The sequence below is a fragment of the Phyllostomus hastatus genome, unplaced genomic scaffold (assembly GCF_019186645.2).
Source record: "Phyllostomus hastatus isolate PE091 unplaced genomic scaffold, TTU_PhHast_1.1 phas_contig_1162, whole genome shotgun sequence".
In the NCBI taxonomy this organism is placed as follows: Eukaryota; Metazoa; Chordata; class Mammalia; order Chiroptera; family Phyllostomidae; genus Phyllostomus; species Phyllostomus hastatus.
This window is the reverse complement of record NW_025333537.1, coordinates 5,330,972-5,357,852: the sequence shown is the minus strand read 5'-3', so window position 1 is coordinate 5,357,852 and position 26,881 is coordinate 5,330,972. Positions and strand designations below refer to the sequence as shown.

Sequence of the window (26,881 nt, the reverse complement as noted above, 5' to 3'; positions counted from 1 at the left end):
ATATTAGTGTGCATGAGAATCAGTCTGGGATCTTGTTAGGCAGATCGGATTTAGGAGATCCAGAGCAGGGCCTGAGATTCTGAATTTCTATTGAACACCCAGGAGATGCTAATGCTGCTAGTAGCCAGGAGCTAGACTTGGACTGTCCACTGTGGTAGCCACTGGCTACTTATGGCTACTTAAATGTAAAGTAAATTAATTCAAACTAAATACAATGAAACATTCTGTTTCTCATTTGAACTAGCCATATGGCAAAGGCTCAGCAGCCACGTGTGGCTGGGTGGCTGCCACACCAGGCTGGGGCAGACATACAGACTGTTCACAGCATCCTAGGGAGTGGGCCTGGGTGGTGCTCTCTCCTCAAAGTTACGGTCCCCAGACATTTCAAGGGCCTGGCACATTCCACACTTGCAGCCAACGTGAAATGTGCTCCGCACTGATGCATGGCGTGGAAGGAGATGGGGTTTCTCACTCAATTGCTTTGAAGGGGGAGGAAGATGTTACTGGGACTCAAACCTGAGCATTAGAGGCTCACCAGCCTGGAGACTTAAGGAAAAAAACCCTGATTTCCCAGTTTTCCTCGAAAAGTGGTAAGTTTTGATCTCAGACAGAGCAAAAACAAAACATAAAAAAAAAACAAAACCAGCCCTAAGAACCAATGACACCCCAGTGAATTTAATATAAAAATAAAACAACCTAAAATGTCCCCAAGACCCTCCCGAAAAACCCCAAACAAAACAAAGAACCCAAGCTCCAAAACAAAAAACACAACACAACACAGAAACTCAATATGCCGACGTGAGTGAGCACAGGAGACAAAAAAGGAATTGCGCCATCTGGCAGCGGGGCTTCTGAGCTGGATGTTCTTCAAAGTTTTCGCTCTGGCATCGGGGAAGTTCTAAATATACGTAAGTGTATTTTCTGCCCTAAAATAGTCGCACATTGAGTCACTCCTCCAAATAAGTCATGCAACACATCAGGGGGTGGCTGTGCTGTTAGCGTGGGGGTGGCTGGTGGAGGCTGTGGGTAAGAATAACAACACATGCATTTGCATGGGGTCTGCGGGTTTCTCCAGCGCCTTCCTCTTTGTTGCTACCCTTTGATCCTACAATAACACCCAGAGGTGGTCAGGGCGGAGAGAGCTCCACCCCATTTGGCAGATGAGAAGGGCTGAGGCCCAGAGAGGTCTAGGGACTTGTTCAAGGTTGCTTACTGAGTTAGTGGCACAGCCTGGGTTAGAACTCAGGCCTCCTTGAGACCTGAATGTGGTCTTGGATGTCTCGGCGTTGGGCGCGCATGCACACGCGTGCACGCAAACATCTGCATGCACACACACATGCACACCGGCACACGCACGCTCTACCTGAGCTGGCTGTCACGGACTCCAGCCAGACCACGGACTCCTGTGTCGCCTCGGGGGAGGGGAGGCCCTTTACGGGGAAAGAAACGCAAGGGTTCCGGGTACCTAGAGGGGAGAATGGATGGCGCCCTATCTCTCCCTGAAGGAGGGGGAGGGGAACCTGCTGGAGACCACCCAGGTGGGAAGGAGGAGGGCTCGGACAGTGACTGCTGGACTTGGGCACAGAGCAGGGCTGAGCGCAGGGACTCAGCCACCCCTTGGGTACGGAACATATGTGAGTTTGGCAACATGCGCTCGGCGGCAAGCACACCAGGAGGGGTTTTCTGCCCGTCCTGGCCAGCCGCAGTGCCGGCGCTCAGCTGAGGACACGGGATGGCCCCTGTGCTGGAGGAAACGCTGTGCCGGCCTCCTCAAACGGCAGCCGTGTGTGCCCGTGCCGCACGTGCTCGGCTTTACCGGGGATTTAGGGCTTTTCAAGGGCAACTTTGACCACAGGTGTTTCACACCTCATGAAATATCTTTAGAACGCGACCTCGCGTTAGCTGCAACTGCACCACGCACACCCTCTGACTACAGGCATTTCGCTGCCGCCTGTTGAATGCAACCTGCCCCTCCATCGTGAGCATCAGATGAGAAAACTCCAGGGAAAGGAGCTCAGTTCACGGGTTCTCAATGCCAGTTTCCAGAGGTGGGAGATAAGAACTGATATTCACACAGTGTTAACTCTTCACATCTATTTTCTAATTTGATTCTCACAAATTAGAACGTTCAGACAGGTGTAATAACCTGCATTTGATGGAAAAAGAAACTGAGGCGCAGGGCTGTGCGGTGACCAGCCCAAGACCTTCAAGTCCGAGACCAACATCTCGGCTCTAGTGCGGCACAGACACCCACCTGCTAAAACCGGCCACATATGGGCTTCAGGTCACAACCACCAACCATCCAGAACTCAAGGAGAAGCCCAAGGGCCGAAAGACAAGTTCCAGTTACCCCCACAAGGTGTCATGTGACACTGGAGGGTCATTCACTTACTTCCTTTCCTCGTGCACAGAGTTGGGGTGCCTCATTTCCATCAGAGCGCAGCCGAACTTCTGCAGACCAAAAGAGGTGAGTGAGACGGGGAGCACAGGCTACAAAATCAGAACAGGGTTGGGCTCGGACGGTCTGGGGTCCTCGCCGGAAAGAGAGGAGCCCGATGCCCGGGGGGGCCAGGGTGTCCGAGACCGACAGGGTCTCGGGCTGGGCAGCCAACGAGTGAGCTGCGGACACACCTGGAAGGGTCAGCTGCTTAAAGGGCTGCAGGTGTGGACTCCCCTGCCCCCAGTATACAAAGCCCCACCGTGGCTTTCTCACTATAGAAATACCGTCCCCACTTTTCTCACCCAGAGCAGGGGACGCCAAGCTCTGGGTCGGAGCACCCATTCCAAAGAAGTAGCTCACTCAGGGGGCATTTCCACTAGGAATCAGCTAGTCACTGGACACCAATAGACTGAGGACTTGGAATTGTCCAATCTTTGCCAAACTTGGATCCAAACTGAAATCACTTAAAAAAAATCCTCACCCAAGGACATTTTTTCATTGTTTTGAGAGAGAGAAAGGAAGGGAGAGGGAGAATGATGCAAGAGAGGAGCACTGACTCACATGCCCAGGCTGGGGATCTTATGTACCTAGACCCAGGATTGAACCAGCAACCTTTCGATTATGGGAAGACACTCCAACGAGTTAAGCCACACTGGCCAGGGCTTGAAATCACTGTCTTTGAGGCTCTGGGATGATCTGCTACTGAACAGCGAGTGTAACTGTAGCCCCCCCATCTTCCTGCTGATGGAAACACATGCCAGAATACGTGAAAATTCATCTTACCTCCCCATTTTCAGGGGGGTCTCCGTTGCCAAAGGTGCTGGTGACCACCAGGACCAGAGTTTCATGTTCTAGGTGCACAATGTCATATTCTTCCATGGACATCACCTAGGTTGGGAGAATGGCGGGGGAGAGGAAGGAAGAGGCGATGAGGAGCAAAAGGAGGTGGGAGAGAACAGGAAGAGGTGGAGGAAGGAAAAGGGGAGCAGGGGGAGGGGGGAGGGAGGGAGGGAGGGGGAGAGAGAGAGAGAGAGAGAGAGAGAGAGAGAGAGAAGTCATCTTGAGCCATCTTGTTTGGAAAAACCAAAAGTTTTGGGCGTCACTATTTCAATGGGCCTAAGTGTTTAGAACCGAAAGCTTTTTAGTAGGGTGGCACCTTTCTGCGGCCTCCGTGGCCTGAAGGACCACCAAGAATCTGAGGCATGGTGTAAGGGGTGGGATGCCAGCAGAGACAGATCCTGCTGGAGACCCTGAAGCTTTTGATAACCAACTGCTCTTGGAATGTCCTTGAGCACATCTAGGCTGGGAATGACCTGGCTGGCTGGTCTGACCCACTGTGCGCCCAGCCTCCTTTCTAACCCTCTGCCCAGCGGTGTGCAGGACCTGGGCCCGACACGTCGGAGGTGCCTGCTTTAGGGAAAGACTGTTGCCTGCGTCTTAGCACCGCCTGAGCAGCACTTCTCGAAGTAGGTTCTCAGGAAGCCTAGTCTCTGGACAGGCTCCTCGAGGATACGAGAGCCACAAACCACCATGTTTGGGAAGCATCTGCATCCTCTGCCCTCCTCTTTTGGAGATGACACCACATACGTGCAGACCACAGGCTCTGAGAAGTCTTGCAGCAAGAAACCCGTTGAGTTGTATTTACTTCCATTTTAAATTTTTTAGTGATTTCTAGAGAGCGGGGGAAGGCAGGGAGAAAGGGAGGGAGAGAAACATCGATGTGAAAGAGAAACGCCAATTGTTGCCTCTCGTGTGCTCTGACCAGGGATCGAAGCTGCAGCGGAGGCATCTGCCCTGACTGGGAATTGAACCTGTGACCTTTTGGTTTACGGGCTGACACCCCAACCAACTGAGCCACACTAGCCAGGACCATTGAACTGTAGTTAATGCAGCGCTTCTTAAAATGACTCCAGATTGAGTTTCACGAATTCGAACATTTTGCTCTGGATAGGGGGCCTTCAGTTTGTGATTCCTGGACCCCTGGATGGTTCGCAGGGAGGGGGCATCACAGTCGCTGGAATTCATGAAAATGTGAGTGTAGGTGCGTCCACTCTCAAAGGTACCACTCTGTGGAACTTGCTGTCTCCCCTCCCAACTGTACTCACCCCAAGGGGCTGGAGAGCTGCCCGTGTCCCCTACCCACCTTGGCATCAAAGGCGTGTTTGAAGATCTCACACAAGGTTTTGGCATAGGCCTGTGATTTGCCCGTCTCTGTGGCATAAAGGATGGTTGCCTTGACCCTCTTGGCCATTGCCTGCCCCATCAGCTTGGCTGAGAACTTGACGGCTCTGGGAGGAAGAGGATGGAGAAGATATTGGGAAATGCCAGGCTTCAACTTTTGGGCAAGAACCATGATCTGTGAAATATAACTAGAGAGAACTTCTGCTGACCTTGGGTGGCCGCGGGGACACTCAAAGCCAGAGTTGAGGCACCATCCAACCCCTTTATTAAGTCCCTGCAGCACCACGAGTCAGGAGCTAAAATGGTCGGTTCGCTTTGCTGGGTTGTTACTGAATGGGTCTGCCTCAGCCCTGAGAACCTGGCTTTGCCAAGCACTGTCCTGCAAAGATGACCGTTCACTCACACACTCGCGTTCGTTCATCGGATGTGCTCGTGTGCCTGGGAGCCGGGCACCGTTATGGGAGCTGAAGAACATAGAGAATGTCCTCTCTCTCTCTCTCTCTAAGGACAAGCAGCTGTCAGGGGGCTTTCATAAGTGTGCGTGTGAGTGTGAGTGTGTGTTACCGAGAACAGAAGGAATGAATCACTAACTAATCACCAGGTATTGAGTGAAAGGGCTTCTAGAGGCACACTGGCCCCCAAAGGAAGGACCGAGTCCAGGTTGGCCAGCCCCGCATACTCAGGGGCTCGCACAGAGCCTGACCCCTAGCGGGCACTGAACACGTATCTAGTAAACGAAGGAACGAAGTGGAAAGATGCTGCCAGCGCTCGGGGTGCAGGTGTCAAGTCCCGGCTCTGCGGTTGAAGGAGAGCTCGGAAGCCCTGCTCTGTCTTCCCGCCCACGAGGGCCTGGGGGGGCAGGCAGGCCAGAGCCTCAGAACGTCTGGGCTCACCTTCCGAGCAGGCGTCCCCACTCTCAGTAGGCATCTCCCTGCAGACAAATTGTTAATTACTCCCACCTGGGGATTATCGGCGGTAAATTCATCATTTTTTAGAGTGGGGAGACCACCCACGCTGCAGGAGCACTTGGTTGGGCTAAGGGGGAGAAACAGAGAGGAATAAAAGGTGCCTGGTGGGGGGGGGTTCCCTTTGAATGATGGAAGCATTAAGAAGCAGCTATAATTAACTTCCATTATTTCTACCCCAAACTTAATAGTGCAATTAATGTTTTAGAGTTCTCCCTCCCTCCTTCTCCCAGAGACAGCCGAAATGAACAGAAGCCAAAGGCTGTGCTTGCTCCCTGAGGCTGGTTACTTACAAACCCGTTTTAGGTAAACCTTCCGCTCATCAGCTTTCGTTAGTGTTTGTGTATTTGACGTGTGGCCCAGAGACGCCAAAAGGTTGGACACCCCTGGTGGGCAGTGACCTCTGGAGCTCCGGGCTGCTACGTATCCAACGACAGCCTACTGATAGCTTAAAACTGGCCGCAGCAGGAGTATTTATACTGCAGCAATGGGCAAACATTACAAATCTACTATTATTGCTTCCACTATTACTATTATTAGGAAAGCTGGTTTACTAACACACCGCTGCCTCCCGAAAATAATTTACGAAACTGGACGAGGAAAGTGAGATTGGGAAGAAGTGCCGTGGGGATGTTCACACCCCAGACTGGGAGGCGAAGAAGGCTTGGGGGCGGGGCCGGAGAGAGGAGAGACCTCCTCTCACACAGGAGGTCAGAGGCACGGCTGTCTGCCTGGCCTCCTTCCCTGGGGTTCTCTGGGTCTGGGGGCACGTGCATCCCCCACCTACTCCAGGACACTCACTCTGCCAGCTTCTTGAAGCCAATGGCTCGCCGCTTTGTGGGGGTCCCGTTGGTGCCTTTCCAGACGTGGGTGTTCCAAGGGTCAGGCTGGGAAGAGAGGACTAAGGTTACCACACTGAGGGAGCTGGCTCCTCTCAGGACATGCTCAGGACCCCCTGGGAGCCTGTGGCTGCCCAGCCATGCCCAACCCCCAGCCCTGAAGGGAGTGGTCCTGCTGGTGGCAACCACAGGGGTCCTCGAGCAGAGTGGCTGGTCTAGCCTCCCTGCGTTGTCCTGCTAGACCCTCCGACTCAGCCCTTGGTCCCTCTTGAGACTTTCCTTGAGACCCCAGACTACTCCTTTCATCTCCATTAGTCTTCCAGCGGGACCTGTGCTGTCCGGCGTGGTAGCCACCAAGCAAGCACGGCTACTGAGCACTTGAGTGGCCAAGGGCTAACCTGGACTGAGACCTGCCCCAAGCATAACACACAAGGGCACCAGAGACTTAGCGTGAACAGAGGCAGGGAGGGGGCAGGACCTGGTACTCGAAGGAGGGGGTGAGCCGGTAGTTGAGCATCTCCTGGTGGAAGACAGGGGTGATGCTGCCAGACATGGGGGGCACAATCCACACCCAGTCTGCGGGACAGCCCCCCCGGCAGCGGTATTCATTCTCCATGTGCTTGATGAAAGACTCGGTGGCCGAGTGGTGGTCGACGATGGTCACTTTGTCACTCTGCGGGTAGGGAGGGGACGAGGTGTCAGGAGGTAAGAAGGCTGGGGATTTCAGGGCTCCCCCACAGAGCGGCGATGACTTCAGGCAGTGCCCAGAGCTTCTCCGTGCTTCCCCTCCCGATCGTGCCCAGGGGAGGCCTCTGGTTGGTGCTGAGGCACCTTGAACGCCTCTCTTGCTACCAATCTTCCTCTCTCCTCTCCCACCCCCTTTTTTTTCAAATGAGGAGAAAGAACCTCTCTCCTATCTGGTTAGAATTCAAGAACTTTGTTTTGTTATTTCTTCTATTTGTTTATTTATTAAATTTACAATTCTCTTCTATTTATGGCAATTGATCTCGGCTCTCCACTCATGGTGGTGATACCAAAAAAATCCTCTTACAACATGTAAACGAATAAAGTTGGGCTGATTAAAATTAAAACAAGGCAGTCACAGCAGCGGTGGTGGCCTGTCCGGCAGCCCAGCTGGCTGGGATTCACACCTTACCTAGTCACCGCTTTCCCTCTCTGTCCACAACCTTTGCCCCCTCGCTGAACTCGTCTTTTTTAATGACTCATCTCCTGCGCCTCTGCTCTCTCCGGCTCATCGGTCTCCACGCTGGTCAACCACACTGCACTGCACCACTTCCAAGCACTCCTGAAATCGCCCTCCCTCCCTGGCCCCACCTCAACGTGTCTCCCCCCCGGGATGTTCTCGGTGCCCCCATTCACCCGGCTCCCGACGTGGGGACCTGTGGTTTATGTTCGTGTGTCTGAGACTGGGTATGTTCATTCTACGGTGTGTGCCTCCCAGGTATGTCCAGGAGGGTCCAGCTTCCCAGACTGCCCGCCCCCAGAGGGGACAGGGCTCGTCTCAGTTATAGGCCGTGACTTCTATTTGTCTCCTGGTTTGCCTGGAAGAACCCTGGCTGATGCCCACTGTCCACAGCACAAGTATTGGCGGCGCCCCTCTTTTGCTCTCCATGATAGATTGTATACCATTCTGCCATCAACACCATCTACCACGGGGCTGATGCATCGAGGGGCCACATGTGTCCCTGCTGGGTGACAGTCTGAGTCCCTAAGGAAGACACAGCTGAGGCCTGCCACGACCAATCTGAAAAATCACAGGCGACAAGTCACAGCCTCCCTGTGGGTCACCTCCCTCTCAAACGCCCACGCCAAGACCGACAATGGTGAGCAAGGCATGCTCACCCCACTGGCGAACAGATCCCCCCAAGAGGTGGTTCCTGGCAGTGAGGCTCTTGACCCTTGCGCCCCAAGGCCCTGGAAGGTTTAGTTCTGCTCTGAGGCCTGGCAGCCAGGCCCCGGCACTACCTGGAAACTGTAGAGGACTGCAATGTTGATCTCCACCAGCGCCTGGTCCTTCCACAGGGAGGACGTCCTCTTCATGTCCAAGTTCATCTTCTTGGCCACTTCCTGAAAGGGGAAGGGAACACAGACTCGCAGGCTGGGACGCTTCAGCCTAAGGAGGGACAGGGCCAGCTAGCGTCATGAATGAACTTCTTAGTTAATTAATGAACTCACTGGCAGACTGATTCACTCACTCCGAAGATTTCCTACTGAGGACCTACCGGTAGCGGGAAACTAGAGAGACCTGGCTGGTCATTTATTATTGAGCGGACCTTCCAGTGGGGGAGACGGACAGTTCGTGTTGTGTTCAGTGCTAATGCCTGTAAGAACTAAGATGAGGAGGGGTGGGGGCAGGGTTCACTGAACCCCGGTAGTCAGGGCAGGCCCACTGTGGAGGCGGCCTACGAGGGGAGACCGAAACGAGAACGAGCGAGGCACTTGCCCATGGGGGAGGGAGGCTCCAGGGAGCGGGGTGGCACGTGCGAAGCCCCGGGGAGGGTCCAGGCTGGCAGCATCTGAGACAAGGGAAGAAGGCCAGTGCGCACGGAGGGTGGGGAGCCGGGGAGTTAGCCGGAAGGGCAGGACTGGGTCACGCAGGATCTTGAAGGGTGTGCCAAGGAGCCAGTTGTTTCATTCCAAATGTGACAAAGGGGGCCGTGGCTGGGTTTTCAGCAGAGGTGCAGGTCCAGCAGTAACATCATCTACTTTCCAGGAGGACGAGCTCCCCACCCAACCTGCTCCACCCCCGAGTGACCACTGCCTTCAATCCAGACCGTGGAAGCTTGAGCTCACGGGGGCACTGGCCTGACCCCATCTGACAGATATGGAAACTGAGGCTCAGAGAGGTGCCTCAGAGCTGGAGCCCAGGGAGCTGCCTACTCCCAAGGCCTGGCAGCCGCTCCCCAACCGGCCGACTCCTTTGGCAAAACTACTTGGGAAAAACAACCCCTGCCGTTTCTGGTCCAGCTCCAGCTGACGTGGGGGCTGGTGTCAAGCGTGGGGAAGACCCAGGAGCAAATCCACTAATTAGAGCCTTGCTTTCCACTTACTCTGTCAACTCTAGTCACTCATGGAACCCAGGCCTCATTACGGGGCTAGAAGGCGACAATTTCTCAGCTTTGGGTAAATCGCTTCCTGGCCTCAGCTGTCAACATCTGTCCACGATGGCAGGTGGACTTGGAGGCAGGGGCGGCAGGCCGTCTCAGGGCATTACCCGGTACAGTTGGAATGCAAGCAAGCTCACAGACGCAGGCCTATCAATTCACTCCTCTGGGGCTTCGGGCGTCAGGTTCTGCTTGGGGTGTTTTGGCGGAGACACGCACAGAAAGCAAACACATACAAAGCCTGCTGCTCTACATAAACACATACAAAACTGGAATTGGTATATAAAAGAGGAGAGTGTGTCTGCCCGTCATGCTGCTATTGCTACTTCTATAGCATTGACAGCATTCTGGTTAAAGAATAGAAATTAGCTGCAGGGAAAAAAGAACTATATGCCTTTAAAAAATCCCTGAATGTGACTACAGGCATCTCTGTGAAAACTGCCTGAAATGTCTTTTCCTTCCTTATCACTGGTCTGTACAGACCAGCGGCTGCCCCAGTGGATCTTCTAGGGAGCTTTGAAAAATGCTGAAGCACACCCCCCCGCCCCCGGCCTACGGAGCAATTACATCCATCCCAAGGAGCAGGACCCTGGGCATCATGATGTAAACTCCCCAAGTCTGAGGACCCCAGCTTCTGTTTTCCAGGCTGACACCCATGGGAATTTTTTTAAAAAGTGAGCTACAATGGACATATAACATCGTGCAAGTTCAAGGTGTTGGTTGGATACATTTATATATTGTAACACTGTTACCACTATGGCATTAGTTAACACCCGTATCACGTCACACAATTCTTTTTTGTGGTGAGAACAATTCAGATCTAGTCTCTCAACAACTCCGACGTTGATGCTCAGGACTGTTGACTATAATCACCAGGTTTGGGGTCTCTAGAAATTATTTATCTGTTTAACTCAAACATCTCCCCAGTTCCCATGCACCCGCCCCTGGCAGCCACCATTCTACTCTCTGTGTTTACACGTTTGGCGTTTTAGGCCCCGCATGTGAGCGAGACTGCACAGCACTAGTCTTCATCTCTCTGACTTAGCTCACTCAGCATGACGTCCTCAAGGTCCATCCACGGGAACACCTATGGGTTTTAACCATGTAATCCCAGTGCTTGGTTCTGGGTTCTAATCTCGACTCTACCTTACTTACTGTGTGACACAGGCTGGGAACTTAACTTCTCTGGTTTTCCATGCCCCGTTTGGAAGCAAGGCCAACCACAGCAGACTGTTGTCAGAACAGCATTTGCTGAGGAGGCTGCAGCAGTCCCGGCGTCCTCGCCACAGCTGAGCACGGGTGGCACCCCGCCCCAGCACTTTGTAAGCAGATAATGGTAGCTCGGCCCAGGAGTCAGCCAGACCCTCCCCTGGGAAATGTGCATGGTGCGAACCACTGCCAGCCCTCCCCCCTTATTTTTCAGAGAAGAGAGAGAGAGTATCCCAAGTTCATGGGTCATTCTCAAACTCTTCTAACAGTGAGAGGCAGTGGTTATGAACTTGGACCGTAAAGCCAGACTGGGTTCCCATCTCAGCTCTGCTACTAGCTAGTGATATGACCTTGAGCTTGTCATTTCATCCCTGCAAAGGCCTTGGCTTCCTCATCTGTGAAAGGGGTTTTTCACACCTGGAGGTTGTGGTAAGGGTAAATGAGCGTGTAATGCGTGCCAAGTGCTTCGGACAGTGCCCAGCGCACAGTACACAGCACCTGCGCTGCTGGTGCCCCGGATGTCTCCGGAATCGCCAAGGGCTCCCCTGGATCGCAGGCTGTTTTCACCCACTGTCAGTTTCCCAGCCCCAAAGTTGGCCCATGGGGGAGGACTGCCGAGCCCACCCCGTGTGCCTTGTGCTTCCCCGTCATGGTGACGAAGGAGGGGGCTCACCTCCAGGATGTTGTACCGAGAGTTGTCACAGTAGTCACGGACGCCAATCTCCGTGCCCATGTACCAGCCGCTGAAGGGGCAGGCGCTGAACTCCAGGCCACCAATCTCCAGAAGCATGTTGGACACAGCGGGGAGGCCGTACCACTTCAGCCCCAGGTCCTTGAACCACTCAAACCTGTGGAAAGCAAGGTGACCCGGCTCACCATGGGGTGGGAGTCTCACAGGCAGGTGATGGGTGGGACATCCTCCATCTGGGAGGCTGGAATGCCAGCGCCGGACTGGGCCTGACTCTGTTGGACTCGGTTCCTGGGCTCTGCTCCAGACCTGTAGAATCTGATTCAGAGCTGGGGCCTGAGAATGTGCATTTTAACATGTTTCCCAGGTGATCTGGATGAACATCTAAGCCTGGAAACCACTGCCTTGGGCTGCTGTTTACCTCCCAAACCCTCTTTGAAAGTTAGTCCATGAGGAAGTGAGTTCCTTCCCACCCCAGGGTCTTTGCACGGCAGTTCCTTCGTCCCAGGATCTTCCCTCTTCCTTCTGTGTCTGTCCAGCCCTTACACTTGAATTCTCAGCTGAAATACTGTCTACTCTGGCAAGCCTTCCACGAGGCCCAGCCTGGGTGGGGTCAGTTCACCTCATGCCTCTGGGCACCATAAAATTTCGACTGCAGAACTTATTGAACTTTAGTTTTTATTTGAGTGTGATCGAAATTTTAAATAACGACAGGATTCCACCCTGCACTTGCCTGACTCTCTCTAATAGCCCTGAGCTGGATCCTGTCTCTATTTAAAATGACACATTGTGCATCACAGATTTAAAAAAAAAAAAAAGAATGTTGATTTTTTTTAATTGTTGCATTAAAGTATTATTTATCTTGATTACTGAGATTCTGGTGCCTTCCCCTGTCTGCCCCCGGGGCCAGTGCCCTGCTGTGGACGTCCTTCGCTCTCACAGCACGAACTCTGCCTGCGTGGCTGGCCTCAGGCCTCAGGGCTCACAGCTCCCTCCCGACTCCAAATCCTGCTAGACTCGACTCACATCAGGTCACACAGAGCTTTACACGGCCCCCTCTGTCTGAAATTTGTGCCTGCGACGAGGCAGTAGGTGCTTCCGTTCATCCGACCCTTTGGGCTGGGAAAGGGCAGGTCCAGGGTGACAGCTGAGGCGCGGCGTAAGGAGGGGGTGATGACTCAGAAAAGATGACAGTCCCCAGGCGGGTCAAGGAGGGGTTATTGGTTCTGGGGGGCCCACTGTGCCCAGGCCCCATGATGGGGATTGGAAGAAAGACCCCCTTTCAGTCTATGTCTGGGCTGGGGAGAGAGCCAGGGGATACAGGGATGGGCAGAGCGGGCCACCGGGCAAACCCACCCACCCCCACCCACTCCATGCCAGGCCCTCTTACTTGGGGTGCCTGATGGGCACTTCCAACACCAGCTCTGGAGGGATCTGGAAGAGCTCGGGGTCGTTGCCGTTGGCCTGGAGCAGGAGTGGCAGGACGTCGAAGCGACCCCGCGGGGGTTTCCAGCCCTGCTGTATGCAGATCTGCACACAGACCAGGCCAGGTCAGGCCTCCAGGCCTGGCCACCAGGCCCCTGCCCTCCAAACACAATGGTACTGGGGGCGGGGCAAAGACCCAAGCATGAGCCCACCAGCAGCCCCTTCTTCCGGAGGCTCTGGGCCACACTGCCTCCAGTACCAAGGTCTCCCTGGCATCACCGCCTAACCAGCATCACGTCTGTGGTCCCATGTGACAGAGGGCAGACCCGAGCCCCAGCACCACACCTTGTTATGTGCTCTGGGTCTTCCCTGCGTACTGGGGGCCCCAGAGGGCAAAGGCTGGGTCTGCACTGGCAGTGTCCGTGTGCACAGGGCCCGGCCCACAGTGGGCACTGCCCTGGACGTGTCTGCACCGGGAGCCTGAGACACGGGGAAGGCGCGTCTATCAGAGTCTGTGCCCAAAACGCACCTGTGAGAGGGGCTGTCCAATCAAAATATAACACAAGCCACATCAAGTAATTTAAAAGCTTCTGGTAGTCACATTAAAAAAGGAAAACAAAAAAGGTAAAAATAATTTAAATGTATTAATTTTATATCTACTTTAATTTCAATATTTAATTATTAAGTAATTGTTAATGATCATATATCAATTGTATCAATATTAATTTATTAATACTGCATTAAACACAGCATTGGTTTCAATATATTTTAATACTATATTTGACATTGAAATTACTTAATTCAATAAATATATGAAATACATGCCCTGGCTGCTGTAGCTGAGTGGATTGAGCACAGGCTGCAAACCAGGCATTGAGGGTTCAATTCCCAGTCAGGCACATGCCTGGGTTGCAGGCCATGACCCCCAGCAACCACACATTGATGTTTCTCTCTCTCTCTCTCTCTCTCTCTCTCTCTCTCTCTCTCTCTCTCTCTCCCCCCGCCGCCCCTTCTCTCTCTAAAAATAAATAAAATCTTAAATATATGAAATATACAATATATAACATCTCATCAGATGTATTAGATATAATTATTTGTCAATAATAAATTTTAAAATAAAATTTAATATTAGTATACTTAAGACTATTTAACATATAATTAAATATATTTGTTAACCCAATAAATGTATTAACTTATTAGTAAGTGTAATCAACAGGTTAGTGCAATGTTATCCACTATATTGTTTTCACCACATAATCAGGATAGAAACTGTTAATGAGGTATGTGCCACTGTCTGCTTCCTGTTACTGTCACGGAGACCCGCCCATCCCCATCTGAACCCGCCGCATCTCGAGTGCCCGCTAGCCACGCATGCCCAGTAGCTGCTGAATTGGACGGCTCAGGCCAGAGGGTTTCAAGAGATGGTCAGCGTGGCCATGTTTGGGGTGACCCCCCCGCCATGCTGGTACAGAGAGGCAGCGCCGAGTTATGGGCTTAGGAGAACATGTCCTGTCAGTGAGGTTTCTGGTGACAGAAGGAAAGGAAGGGGCTGTGGGGTTCATGTTCTGGTGGCCGCAGGGACAGGGTCAGCCTAGTATATAGTAAGCACTCAGCCAAGTGCAGCAGAGAGTCTGGCTAACTCTAAACGCGCACAGGTTTGACTCCTGGTCGGCCTGGTTACAGCCCCTTCCTTGGGTAGTAACACTTCAGTAAGAAAAGCCAGATGCAAGTGAAGTCAGCAGCAACTGAAGGAACAGCAGCCCTGCCTTGCCAGCTCCTTTTGGGGGAGGTACTGGGTGGAGTTTTTTCCGGGGGGGTGGTGGTTGAAGAAAAGGCAAAGATGCCATTTAAGGGGGGTCCCCAGGCCTGTGTGCCTGAGATCCTGGTAGGCATGGGTCTCCTGTGGGCACAGATGCTGTAAGCTGCCACGCCTTAGCTGTGCTACCTGCCCGCATCACCCCCTGGAAGGAGCCTTGGGTGGTGGTGTTTGTGTTCCTGGTGGCCTCTATGAGTTGACCTGGGCTGCCAGCAATAGGGGCTGTGCAGGTACCATGGAGAGTCCAGCCCACCCAGATGGGGTTGTGTGGGTGGAATTGTTGTATCAACAACTGAATGAATGAATGATAAGGTTGACATATTCCCCAACTCAGAAAACGTGGGTGTCAGATATGGTTTCTATATGTCAGCTCCTCTCCTCCAGGTGAAAGGCAGGAGATTTGGACTGTACTTCTAGCTTTCCTTCTGCTCGCTTACTGACTGGGATAACTCCTTTGGCCTTGGTGAGACTCAGCCCACTCATCTGTGAAGTGGAACAATGGTTCCCATCATGAGGTCGGGCAAGGTGATGGCATGAAAACGACCCTTGACACCCTGTAAAGAATCAGCTGGGCTGGGGGCAGCCGAAGGGAGGAGGAGGTTTGGGGAGGAAGAAACAATGGCCCTAGTGCTGCTCTCTCTGTGACAAAAACATTCAACTAAGAAAAGTCCGTGGATGAAAGCAGTTTGGGGGCGGAAATGAGAGCCCAGGTGGGCACGGACTGGGGGGCACACACCTCCGTGAACTCCACGTTGGCTGGGTCCCCTAGGATGGAGCCGTCAGGCTGCTTGTAGCCGGCATAGCGGATGAGCTGGGCGTTCCAGACTCGGAAATCGTGCTTGCTGTCGATTCTCTGGGGAAATATGGTGATGGCGGACCTGTGGTGGAGGAAAGGGACACTTGGCATCAGGGTGGGGCTTGCACTTTGGGTGACATCTTTCCCAGGTGTCACCCAAGCCAGTGACTACACAGCTGGGCCACGGTCCTCAGGGCCCAAGGAGCAGCTGCTGGGAGGGAGGGAAGGAACCTGCGCTGCTGCTCCAGGGCACCGCCGGTCTCAGGAAGGGCGGAGGATGGGAGCTTAAGGGAAAAGGGTGCTTCTCCTATGTGGCTTTTACCCAACTTGACACGGGCTAGTTTTTCAGGGAGTTCTCATGCAGCAGGTAATCTCCAGGGAAAGAAAAATAGACTCTGCTTCCCACTGAGAACGGAGCATCAGTTTCTAGTTCTAATCTCTCTCCTTCCAAATTACCACCATTGCTCTCACCGCTCCCATTCCGTAACAAAGTCTACAGATTCACAACTGAATCTGTAGATCACCTTTCCTTTGTACTCACATTTCTTTTCTCGAAACTACAGATCGCCACTGGCCTCGCCCTCCTAACTAGGCAACGCGGACACCGTGTACTGTTACTAAATGGGAGGTGTCACCTGCTGAAGGCACCTGGCGGGAGCCCTGCTCTCTGTGTGTTACAAGGAGATCGGCAGGGCTAGAGAGGCGTGAACGGCAGGCGAGCACCAAACCAAGACTTTCTGCTTGGTGTCACCAGAAGGATTCAAAAAAATCAAAGGAGATAACTTTTCCTGAGGTGGTTCAATGTCATCTCACACCAGGAGTTCCTGCCACCTGGATCCATTGGTCCCCTGGGTGGACCGAGTCCCAAGCTATGACTTGTATCAATCGGCACGGGAGCCACATCGTGGGTCCAGCCCACTGCTTAGACCTCCTCCCCCACACATCCTGCCTCCGGAACTTTGTCCCCCTCGGCTGGAATCCCTCCCTGTTCTCAGGCTTCCAAAGTCAAGCCCCGACACAAATCCCCCTTCTCCACAGAGTGTCCCCTGTCCCACCTGGTTCCCATGGCCTCCTTTCTGAGCACATTTTGGTCTCACTGTTTGCACAGGACAGTGTCGCATTGACGCAATGCACCTGGCGGAGAGTCTAGAACGGGGCTGAAGGTAAAAGTCACAAAGAACCAGCGATGCTCCTACAAACCTCCCAGCAAACGTGCCACGTTGGGAACCAACCCAAGATGAGTCAAAGCACCCGTTTTCCCTCCGGCAGTAGAACACACGTCTGGTTCTTCGGCTGAGCACCAGACACAGGGTGTCTGTGTAATATGTGCACATTTGAAAAGCGTGTTTAGAAACACCAGAATCACACCCTGCGTGCGCAGGGACTGAGACCGACAGCGGAAACACGACACACGCACAGCTCTCAGCCTCTGCGTCTCCTGGGCCTGATCCCAACACACAGGGGAGCCAACGCCCTGCACCGTCTCAATGTCGTCTCTGTCACCCGGCTGGTGTGGCCCAGCGGACTGAGCGCCAGCCGGCGAGCCAGGTCGCCACTGGCTCCGTTTCCAGGCAGGGCACGTGCCCGGGTGGCAGGCCAGGTCCCCAGTAGAGAGTGTGCAGGAGGCAACACGTCAATGTTTCTCTCCCTCTCTTTAGTTTCTCTCCCTCTCATTTAGTTTTAATAATAAGTCATTAACATTTTTTCTCTCTCTCCCCTCCGTTCTTTTCTCTTGCCTGCTTTTCTCCCCCACGTTTAGATTATTTCTATACATGGCATGCATGCTCTTATGTATGTGTCCAGATGTATGGTTTTAACATTTGTAAAAAAAAGTCAGCTGAACATTTTCTTCAGTAGAAGATCCCATGGAGACTTCCCCGAAGTGGAGGGGCGCTCCTGGCCTGTGAGGCAGCCCCCCTTTCCTGTATCACCCCGTCACAGTGTCGCTGGAGAACGGCCAGGATGGCCCACAAGCTCCGTGAGGCTGAGCCCCAAGCAAGCCCTCCGTCGGAGCTCAGGGCACGCAGGCGTTCTCCGGACGGCGGGCTCTCTTAGTGGAAGGACACGCGGTTCACTCTCGAACGGTGTGGGGTTCGGGGGCACTCACCCCGTGCGGCCGAAAACCCACGGCTAACTTCTGACTCTCCCAAACTTAACTCCCAGCAGCCTGCTGTTGCCTGAGAGCCTTACCGAGAACACACACAACCAACATGCTTTGTGGGTTACATGTATTACAATTCTATATTCTTAGACTGAAGCAAGCTGAAGCAAAAAATACTATTTAAAGAATCACTAGAAAGAGAAAAGTACATCTTATGCATTTCTTGAAAAACGTCTGTGTCCAAGTGGCCTGTGCACTTGAAACCGTGTTGTTCACGAGTCCACGGTGCTAATTCCCCACGCAGGCCCTGGGCTTGGGTTACAGGCCCTTCTCCTACCGGCAGGCTCAGCTGCCAAGTACTGTTTCCTTCTCAAGGAAAAGACTCATGCAAGAGAACCCATGCTTCATGCCAACAAACCACTTTGGGGATGAGCTCAGTGTGGCCTGGGGGCTCATGGGAATATCCCTGCAGTGGCCTCGAGATGGGGCTGGTCCTCAGGAGCTGGGCACAGATCAGGGCAGGGGACTGAGTGGGCAGCATTAATAAGGATCACCGCCCGTCTGTGGGGCTCCAGCTGTGCCCTTCCAGCTGCTCCTTTCCCAACTGCAACGTGCCAGTGTGAAAGCCACCAGACCACACCCGGCCTTCCTGTCTTGGCCTGCTCCTGGTGGCTTTGTTCTTCAAGTGGGGTGAGAGGAGCTGGCTCAGTGGAACCTGACAAAGCGGTCCCCACAGCAGCAGGAAGAAAAATTAATTGCTTTTTCGACCAAGGGGGATTCTGAGGCTGTTCCAGGCAGCAGAGCGGGAGCTGGCAAAAGCAGGTCACCTCTGGCAATGGGATTCTCCTGTTCCCAGGAATGGGAAACATCCCTTCCTGCTGTAGCTTTGCAAACACACGGGGGTCTGTTTCTCCCAAAGACAAGGGACAAGGTGATGGAACAGAGGATGCTAGGCCACCACTCCCAGCTTATTCTATCTCCCCGAGAGGGTGAGGGGAGTATTTCCCTGGCAGGTGAGCCAACTCCAGACCTCAGAGTCAGTGCTGGGGGACTCCCCTCCCCCAAGCTGGTCAGCTCACCTGAGGTTCCCTTTGTTGGTGGCATACTTGATGTGGTTGCAGATGTAGTTGAACATCCCATGAGCCGTGGTACAGTCTCGGGCATCAAACACCTGGAAGAGGAGCATCATGCGATTGGTGGCCTCCCATCCCTCCTCGGCTCCCCTAGGGCAGCCTTTCCCATTGGAGGAGAGCCCGGAGCCACTCCAGCTGCAGCCCCATCGAACCAGGAAAACCCCGTAAATGTAGGCATGGAGCGTGGGTGATGTGGCAAAGGGAAGGTGAGGAGAGCAGAGACATAGTGGGCTAGTTATTGGTTCCTATAAGGCTACCAGCAATTAAAAAACAAAACAAAAACCAAACAAGAAACCCTTGAGTTTGAAAACTAATCTACTTCCAACTTGAAACTATTCCTCAGAGGAAAAAAAAATCATACCAGGGGACATAGACTCTGATGTTTTGAGTGAGTAGGCAAATCATATAGACAAACAAAGACAGTAGGTGTAACACAAAAGGGAGTGGTGGGGTCTGTAGTAAAATGGAGTGTATAAGTCCAACCAAGAGGTATGCAAATTCATTTAAAAAATGAACACAGTGTTTACTGTGTTGGCTTAAGAAGACATGACTCTAAGCCAGGTTTGGCCATGACCTAAGAATCTGGGACCCCATGACGACCGTCTGGTAGTTCACCGTGGCCTCCAGATGCCGTTGGTAGGAGCCGAGCCACTGTGAAGCTCATCCCTCCCCCCTCTACCCGTCACCCCCTCCACCGAAGGGCTCGTCAGGAATCTGAGCCTCACGGCCTACCTGCAGTTTGGACCACTGGATCCTGCCGACGCAGCGGGAGGCATTCCTCCAGGCATGCTTGGCCCCGTAGATGAGCTCCGTGTCTTTGAGCTGGTAGGTGCTGGTGGTTTCAATCTCTTTGTTCACCTCTTCCAGCCTCTCCATGTGGGCTTTGGAGCCAAATCTGAGTGGGGGTGGGGCACAGAGAGGTAGGAGTGTCACCTTCTCTCCCAAAACTAGAGGTTGGTGAAAGGAAGGAGCTATTCTAGGAGGCCAGAAGCCACAGAAACTCCGAGTTGATTTCTGGACGCAATATAGTTCAAGCATGAAGCAGAGACGGCAAACTAAAATGCCCACAAAGGTGCAGCAGTGAGTGCACTGGCTGGGCAGGGACTGCGGCAAGCAGGTGAGCCCCTGCCTGGTCCAGCGGGGACGGACACCCTCTGCTCCACCCAGCTGTCACAGAGTGATGGGGGCCCGCTGCTGCCTGATCTTTCAGATGAAACCAGAAGTTAATTTTTTTAAAAGGAAACTTCTAATTTTAAATGATGGCAATGAATTCAATTTTAGAAAGTAAAAAAAATTATTATGAAAAATTTTGGACTTATAAAAAGGCATAAAAAATAATATAATGAACACTCATGCCCCAAGTCTAGGAAATAATACATAAGAATATTATAAGAAGCAATAAATAAGAACTATTATTATTAATCCTTGATAACTACTTCCCCGTAATAGCTCACGTCCTTCCTAGAAGTGACTGCTATTTTGAATGTGGCATTAACCATTCTCATACTTTTGCCAACATGCATATATAGTATTACTATATATAGTACTGCATATATTAAATATATGTCTAGTAATGTTCTGCATGTTTAAAATGTTTACATAAGCCCTGGCTGGTATACCTCAGTAGACTGAGTGCAGGCCTCAGGACCAAAGGGTTGCTGGTTCGATTCCCAGTCAGGGTACCTGTCTGAGTTGCAGACCGGGTCCCCAGTAGGGGGTGCTCCAGAGGCAACCACACACTAATGTTTCTCTCCCTCTTTCTCCTTCCCTTCCTCTCTTTCTTAAAATAAACAAATAAAAAATCTAAATTTTTTTAAATGTTTCCATAAATGGTGATGCTGACTGTATGCTTTAACGTGTCCTTTCTTTCATGAGCTTCATTCCTGCAGGCACACAGAGTTCTAACCCATTCATTTTTTACAGCTGTATAGTATTTCATATGGAAACCACCACATTCTTTAATGGATTCTCCTGTCAGAGGGTGTTGAGGTGGTTTCCAGCTGGTTCTTTAATTTTAATTTTTTTTCTGTTATAACAATGTTCCAGTGAACATTTTTTATGTGTGCCTTCTCGTGCACAAGTGTGCACGTTTCTCTAGGGTGTACGCCTGGGTGTGGAATTGCTTGAAATGTTTCAAATGAAGACCCAACAAAAACATGTGGGGGCCCACGTGGCGGGCAGAGGCCTCATGCTCAGGTCTGGGTTCAGCTGCCTGCAAAGGTGGCACTGAAGTGGAACTGAGGTCTTCGTCCCTAGCACTTGGTCACTCACCCCAGGCTCCCCAGTGTCAGCGTGAACTTGCCTTTTAATGGACGAGTAGTACTGATCGATAAACTCTTTGGCGAGAGGGAAGAGCTGCTCCTTAGTGCGGATGTCTTCCGGCCTCCGCAACTGCTGAGAGGTGTGCATGACGGAGCCCATGCAGATGTGCTCGCTGCATCCCGTCTCCTGGGCGGCAAGGGAGAGGCGGGCTGTCACCTGGTCTTGCCCAAGCATGGCAGGTATCGGGCTGCGGACTCGCAGTGGATATCCATGGTGGGGTTTACCTGGCCTTGAGCTCCCAAGGGAGCTTTCTCAAGTACCAGCTTCAAATCACGGTTGGACGTGGTCATCGGCCAAGGTAAAGAACCCTAAGCAGCATTTTAAGGTTCTGAAAACATTTGCTCTACTCAAAGTGGGGCAGAGGGGCTTTGTGACCAGCATTCCCCTGGTACTGACGCCCAAGGTGCTAGCAGAGTGGCTACAGGGACTTGTTTGGGCACATCTAAGGTACACTGATTGCAAAAGATAGCCCCAATTTCCCCCTCCCTATACTCACACCCTTTGCCATGTGACTTTATAGCAACTCTCCATCAAGAGACTGAGCCTCTTTCATTACTACCTGTAATCCACTAGGTATCAGCCCAGAAGCTGTGACAATCCCAAATGTCTTCAGATATTGCCAGTTGTCCCCTGGGTGGATACACAGGGCAGTCCCCCCCCCACAAAGAATTATCCGGTCCCAAATGTGGGTAGTGCTGAGGTTGGTAAATCCTGGTCTACACCCTCCTGAGATACTCACCAATGTACTCTTAAGGTGGAGGGTGTCCGTGAGAACCACATCAGTCTCCCAGTTCTTGACCTTGAGGAAGCGGGGGCACTTGGAGGGGCTGCCATTCTTTGTGGGGGACTGTTTTCCCGAAGCAGGGGACTGAGGAGAGAACAAGAGAGGATGTTAGGCAAGGTCTTGAGGGCACTGGGATGTTGTCTCCACGGGGACGGGAGAGGTGTTGCTCTTGCTGGAGTCTACTCAGAGTTACCCACTGTCTGCACAGAGAGAGGGGTCTCACTCTCCTTGGCTGACACATGCAAGGTGTCTGGGAACCTGGCCCTGCCACTGATGCAAAAGGAGATGTCGTGGAAGAGCCTTTTGGGTTCTGCTCTGGGGACTGGGGTCAGGAGCCCAAATGTGGTCGGGAGCTCCCTGGTGCCTTGACCCGTTGGGCATACAGCAGGGACTCAGTGAATGTTTGCTGAATGAATAAGCGATCCAAAGGACTCCATCAGTTTCTCTGAAGAATTAAGCCCTCAGGGCTACAAACCTGACACTGGGTCAAGCTCATTTTCTGGGTCTCCCTGCTACAGTCCAAACTCACCGTTTCTAGCAAGTAGTGGGAAAACAGGTGTTTTAAATTAGAAAGATTTGCACAGAACATTTTCCCCAAATTTCAGGTTTCTGCTTCTCGAAAATGCCAGGCATGTCCCTGTCTCAGGGCCTTTGCATTTCCTGCTCCCTCTGTCTTAAACACCTGCAGTTCTCCATTTGCCTTCACCACTGTAAGCGAACTTCCCAGCAGGAGAGGGCGAAGAAGTCCTGGACTGAGCAGGGGTGGCCCCTCCATTTCAGACTCATGGATGAGGACCACATTCCATCTCGGGCATTTCTGAGCAGCTGTCTACCTGGTGGGCGGAGGTGTGCCTGCGCATCAGACAAGCATCAGTCCCTCTGCAACGTGTGAGGGGAGGCAGCAGGCAACCCTGATGCGACAGCTGAGCAGGGGAGGGGAGAAGAGCCAATTTTAAGTGACACTCATGACAAAGGACAGAGCAAAGGGCAGTGACCTTGAGGCAGGGCATTCACACCTTCAGCTGCTATACTTTGGGCCCCCTCAATGTGTTTGGTGCTGCTAGGCACGGGGGACACTCTGGTGAACAAGGCAGACAGAGTCCTTGACCCTCTGGAGCACTGTCGTGGGAGAAATGGAGATAGTAGGTAGAAGAATACACAGACAATATAACTTCAGGTGGCGCTAAGAATATGAAATAGAGGGAGGTGACAGTGACTAAGTGGAGGGGGAAAAGGCAAGTTCAAAGGCTCTGAGGCAGAGGTGAGCACACTAAGTTCGAAGGACCAGCAAATCGACCAGTGTGGCTGGAGTGATGAGTCATGGCGAGTACAAGGCAATGAGGTCAGAAAGGAGGTAGGGGCCACATTACATCAGCCTGGAGGGCTTGAGGTGGGTGAGGGAGCCGTGGATTAACACCGAATGGGCTAAGTCCAGGACAGAAGTCACAGAGAACTCTGAAAGACTACTACTGAAAACTGCCACTCAGCGAGCACTTAGTAAGTGCTAAGCAAAAACCTTATTATCCCCATTTCACAGATGAGAAAACCAAGTCACAGGGAGGTTAACCACGTTGTCCAAGATCACAGAGCTAGTAAGCTAGAGCCAGGAATCAACTCCTGGCAGTCCGACTCTCAAACCACGCCCCTAACTGTGTGACAACCCCCTCTTGACCATCATGCCTAATTCACTCATTAACTCGCTCATCACTCACTCATTCAGCATGGGTTTACTGAGTATCTCCGATGGGCTAGGCAAGGCGGCGAGGAGCAGGACTACTGTGACAAAGTAGAAAGATGTGATCTCTGCCCTCATGGAGTTCACCATCCAACGAGAAGGGGACTCACTAGTGAATGAGCCACTCCAATCGAGAGCAATGGGTGCAACAACATGGGACACTGACAGGATGGAGGGGACCGTGGAAGCACATGCAAGAGGCACCTGACCTAGACATTCGGCTTCTCAGTCAAGACCTGCAGGACAAGTTGGTGTTAGCCAGAGAAAAGAGGAGAGCAGCAGGGTCTTGCAGGCAGAGAGAACAGCCTGGGCAGAGGTCCTGAGGGGAGAGGCCTATTGCAGCCACCTGCCGGCCAGTGGCCAGCTCTGGGCTCAAGCACCCCTGCCGCCGTGCCAGAGTTTGGGGACAGGAAGCAGGCGAGTACACACCGTTAGGAAAGACAGCTGCAGCACAGTGCAGGGAGCAGTGGCAGCGAACAGACGGCAGGGGCCTGACTCACGGCCTCCCACCCCTCCCTGCCCTGGCCAGGCCCAGTCATCCCCAGGGGTTCCCATCTCAGTGCCGGGCACCGCTCTCCACACCTCTGTGCAGGCCACAGGTGGGAGCTGCCCTGGACACCCTCCTCGTCACCTTCCATCTGAACCCACCCCCACGCCCCTCCACCACAGCTTTCTAAATCGCTCCGGAATCCCTCCGCTCCCCTGTCCGAGCCACCGTCCTCCCTCACTTGGACGATGGCAGTTGCCTCCTAAACGTTAGCCATTACTTCCTACAATCGGTGTGATTATTCCGCTAATTCTAGCACAATGTCTAGCACTATTGCTGCTGCAACTGCTATAAGCATCACCACCACACCACGACCAGACCGGGAGCAGGAGAACATGGATTTGGATGCATCCCTCCCCCAGTCCCCCTTCGGCACTTCCTGTCCGGCTGGACTGTGTTTCACGTGTGTCCCCGTGCGAGGCTGCGCACAAACCACTCCACCTCCTCTGAAGGCTTCCAAAGGCATTCTAAACCCTCTTTAGGATTCTGTCTCCACCGCTGTCTCCTCCGGCAGACAAGAAGGTGATGGGAGTCCCATCTGGGCAGGCCTCTGTTGTGACCACTTCCTCTGATGGGGCCAACAACCAGAAGGAGCCCACAGTCCTCCCCCGCCCGAGCGGCAGGCACCTGGGCATCCTCCGTCAATACCAGGCATCACGCAGCCAGCTTAGAAACTGTCTGGACCGTCCACGCTAACACCCCAGAGCGACTGGAATCCTGGGGGGATAGTGGAGATGGTGCTGGCATGGGGTGAGGCCAGGACCCAGCACTCGAGGAGACGAGGGGAGGGGGAGCGCAGGGAGGCAGGAGGAGGTGGTGTGGGGTGTGGCTGGCGGGTGGGCGCCTCCAGCCTTCGCTGCAGGGCGCAGAGCTAACAGGCCGAGTGAAAGAGGCCATCTGTTGAGGCTCCAGATGTGCAAGGGGTGGTCACTACGAGCCGAGTAATTGGGGGCCCGAGCGCCCGGCTTGCCACTCTCCACCCCGGGCTGTGCTGAACCGCACACTCGAAACCCACCATTAGGAGGCCTCCGGCAGGGCTGTTGTACTTGGGGCTTTGATGTTTTAATTAGCCAGCAGTAATATTAGATGACTCAAGAGGGGACAAATGGGAGATTAATATAGCAGTCAGCAGCCCTGGACGGAGGATGCAAATGACTCTTCTGAGTGGGGACCCGAGCACTCTGGTGAAAAATGCAGATCAGTGGCACTTGTGAGTCATTATGCCGGGACAGGGCACAAGCGGGCTTTGGGCCGTGGCTGCACGTGTGCTTTTCCGGACTGGTGTCTGGGGTGGACAATGGAAGCTTTCCAGGCGGCAGGAGGCACTGATCTGATCTGGTAAGTGCTCTGTGGGAGGCTGCCCGCTCACAGATGCGGAGAGAGGGCTCTGAGTTTGCGGGCGTTTCAAAGGCTACGGCTACGGCAATGGCAACTCAGCAGCTTCGCAGAGGCCCGAGGACACGGTCGTGGAGCCCGAGAAGAGACAGCTAGGTGAAGCCAGTGTCAGCCTGGGGCTCCACACCAGGAATTCATGCCTCTAGGATCTCATTCTTTGTTTTAAACAGCTTATTTATTGATCTACTTTTTAGAGAGGAAGGGAGAAAGAAACATCGACGTGTGAGAAAAACATGGACTGGCTGCTTTCCATATGCGTCCGGACCCGGGATTGGACCTGCCATCTAGGTATGTGCCCTGACTGGGGACAGAACCGGCAGCCCTTCGGTTACGGGACAACACTCCCAACCGGGCCTCAGCAGCCAGGGTGCTTGTTGTAGGACTTTCTGACACCGGATTCTTTCCCCCCTCCTCTCCCTTCTTTCCCTCCTTCAACAAACACATGTGGAGTACCTACTGTGTGCCAGGAACTTGGGTTCTGGGCCCTGCATGGGTCCCCAGCCTCACCCCACAACTGGGAGAAGCACCTTACAGCCGCAGGGGTCTGTGGACTGTGGCCCACGGGCCATATCTGGCCTGTCCCCCGCTCTGATACTTCCTATGAGCTAAGAATGGTTTTTTCCATTTTTTAGCTTAAGTAAAAAAAAAAAAAAAAAAAAAAAAAATCAAAAGAAGATTATTTCATGATACATGCAAGCTACAGGAAGTTCAGATTTCAGTGTCCACCAATAAAGTTTTATTGGCACACAGCTACGTTCACTTGTTTCTATATTGTCTATGGCTGCTTTTGCAAGACAATGATAGAGAAAGCAGTGGTGACAGAGGCCAAGATGGTAGGGTCCATGGAGCCAAACGTATTTCCTATCTCGTTCTTCATGGAAAAACCTTGCAGACCCCTGAGCTACAGCAACGAGTTCCACTGGTTGCACTCTGAGTAACGTGACACGTCTCCATCTCCTTAGATGTCACCACGAGAAATCTTTCCCGATCATTTGTTAAAACGACGCCACACCTCAGTTACACTAAGCTCCCTTTCCACCCTTACTGTGTTTCGTCTTCCTTCCTAGCACTTCTCACTGCTTGCAGTTACTGGATGTGCATGTACGTGTACATATCCACATCTTACGGATTGGTACCTGTCTGTATGGATTCGGTTTCCTGCCTCCCCACTGCTCACTCTGTTCTCTCTCTACGCCCTAGACCAGTGCCCGACACGTGGTACACGTTCAACAAATATTTGAGGTCTGCTACCGTGGACCCAATTGTGTCCCCAATTCATATGTTAAAGTTGTAACTCCCCACGTGACTGTACTTGGAGATGGAGTCTTTAGGAGGTAATAAGGTTAATGGGGTCATCAGGGTGGGACCCTAATCTGATAG

General features: G+C 52.8%; 1 protein-coding gene across 2 annotated transcripts in view; it reads right to left on the bottom strand.

The window, feature by feature from the left end:
• The window catches only part of NOS1 (nitric oxide synthase 1), a 152,501-nt gene that overhangs the window by 29,384 nt on the left and 96,236 nt on the right, over positions 1-26,881 (bottom strand). For both annotated transcript variants that reach the window (XM_045842213.1, XM_045842203.1), the window contains 14 exons: positions 21,780-21,908; positions 21,021-21,166; positions 19,451-19,613; positions 18,665-18,756; positions 15,425-15,566; positions 12,838-12,977; positions 11,433-11,607; positions 8,412-8,513; positions 6,904-7,098; positions 6,388-6,473; positions 4,584-4,728; positions 3,224-3,328; positions 2,393-2,451; positions 1,364-1,465 (listed from right to left, as the gene is read on the bottom strand). In XM_045842213.1, the coding sequence (XP_045698169.1) occupies positions 1,364-1,465; positions 2,393-2,451; positions 3,224-3,328; positions 4,584-4,728; positions 6,388-6,473; positions 6,904-7,098; positions 8,412-8,513; positions 11,433-11,607; positions 12,838-12,977; positions 15,425-15,566; positions 18,665-18,756; positions 19,451-19,613; positions 21,021-21,166; positions 21,780-21,908 (1,781 nt within the window). The remainder of the gene's footprint in view (positions 1-1,363; positions 1,466-2,392; positions 2,452-3,223; positions 3,329-4,583; positions 4,729-6,387; positions 6,474-6,903; positions 7,099-8,411; positions 8,514-11,432; positions 11,608-12,837; positions 12,978-15,424; positions 15,567-18,664; positions 18,757-19,450; positions 19,614-21,020; positions 21,167-21,779; positions 21,909-26,881) is intronic.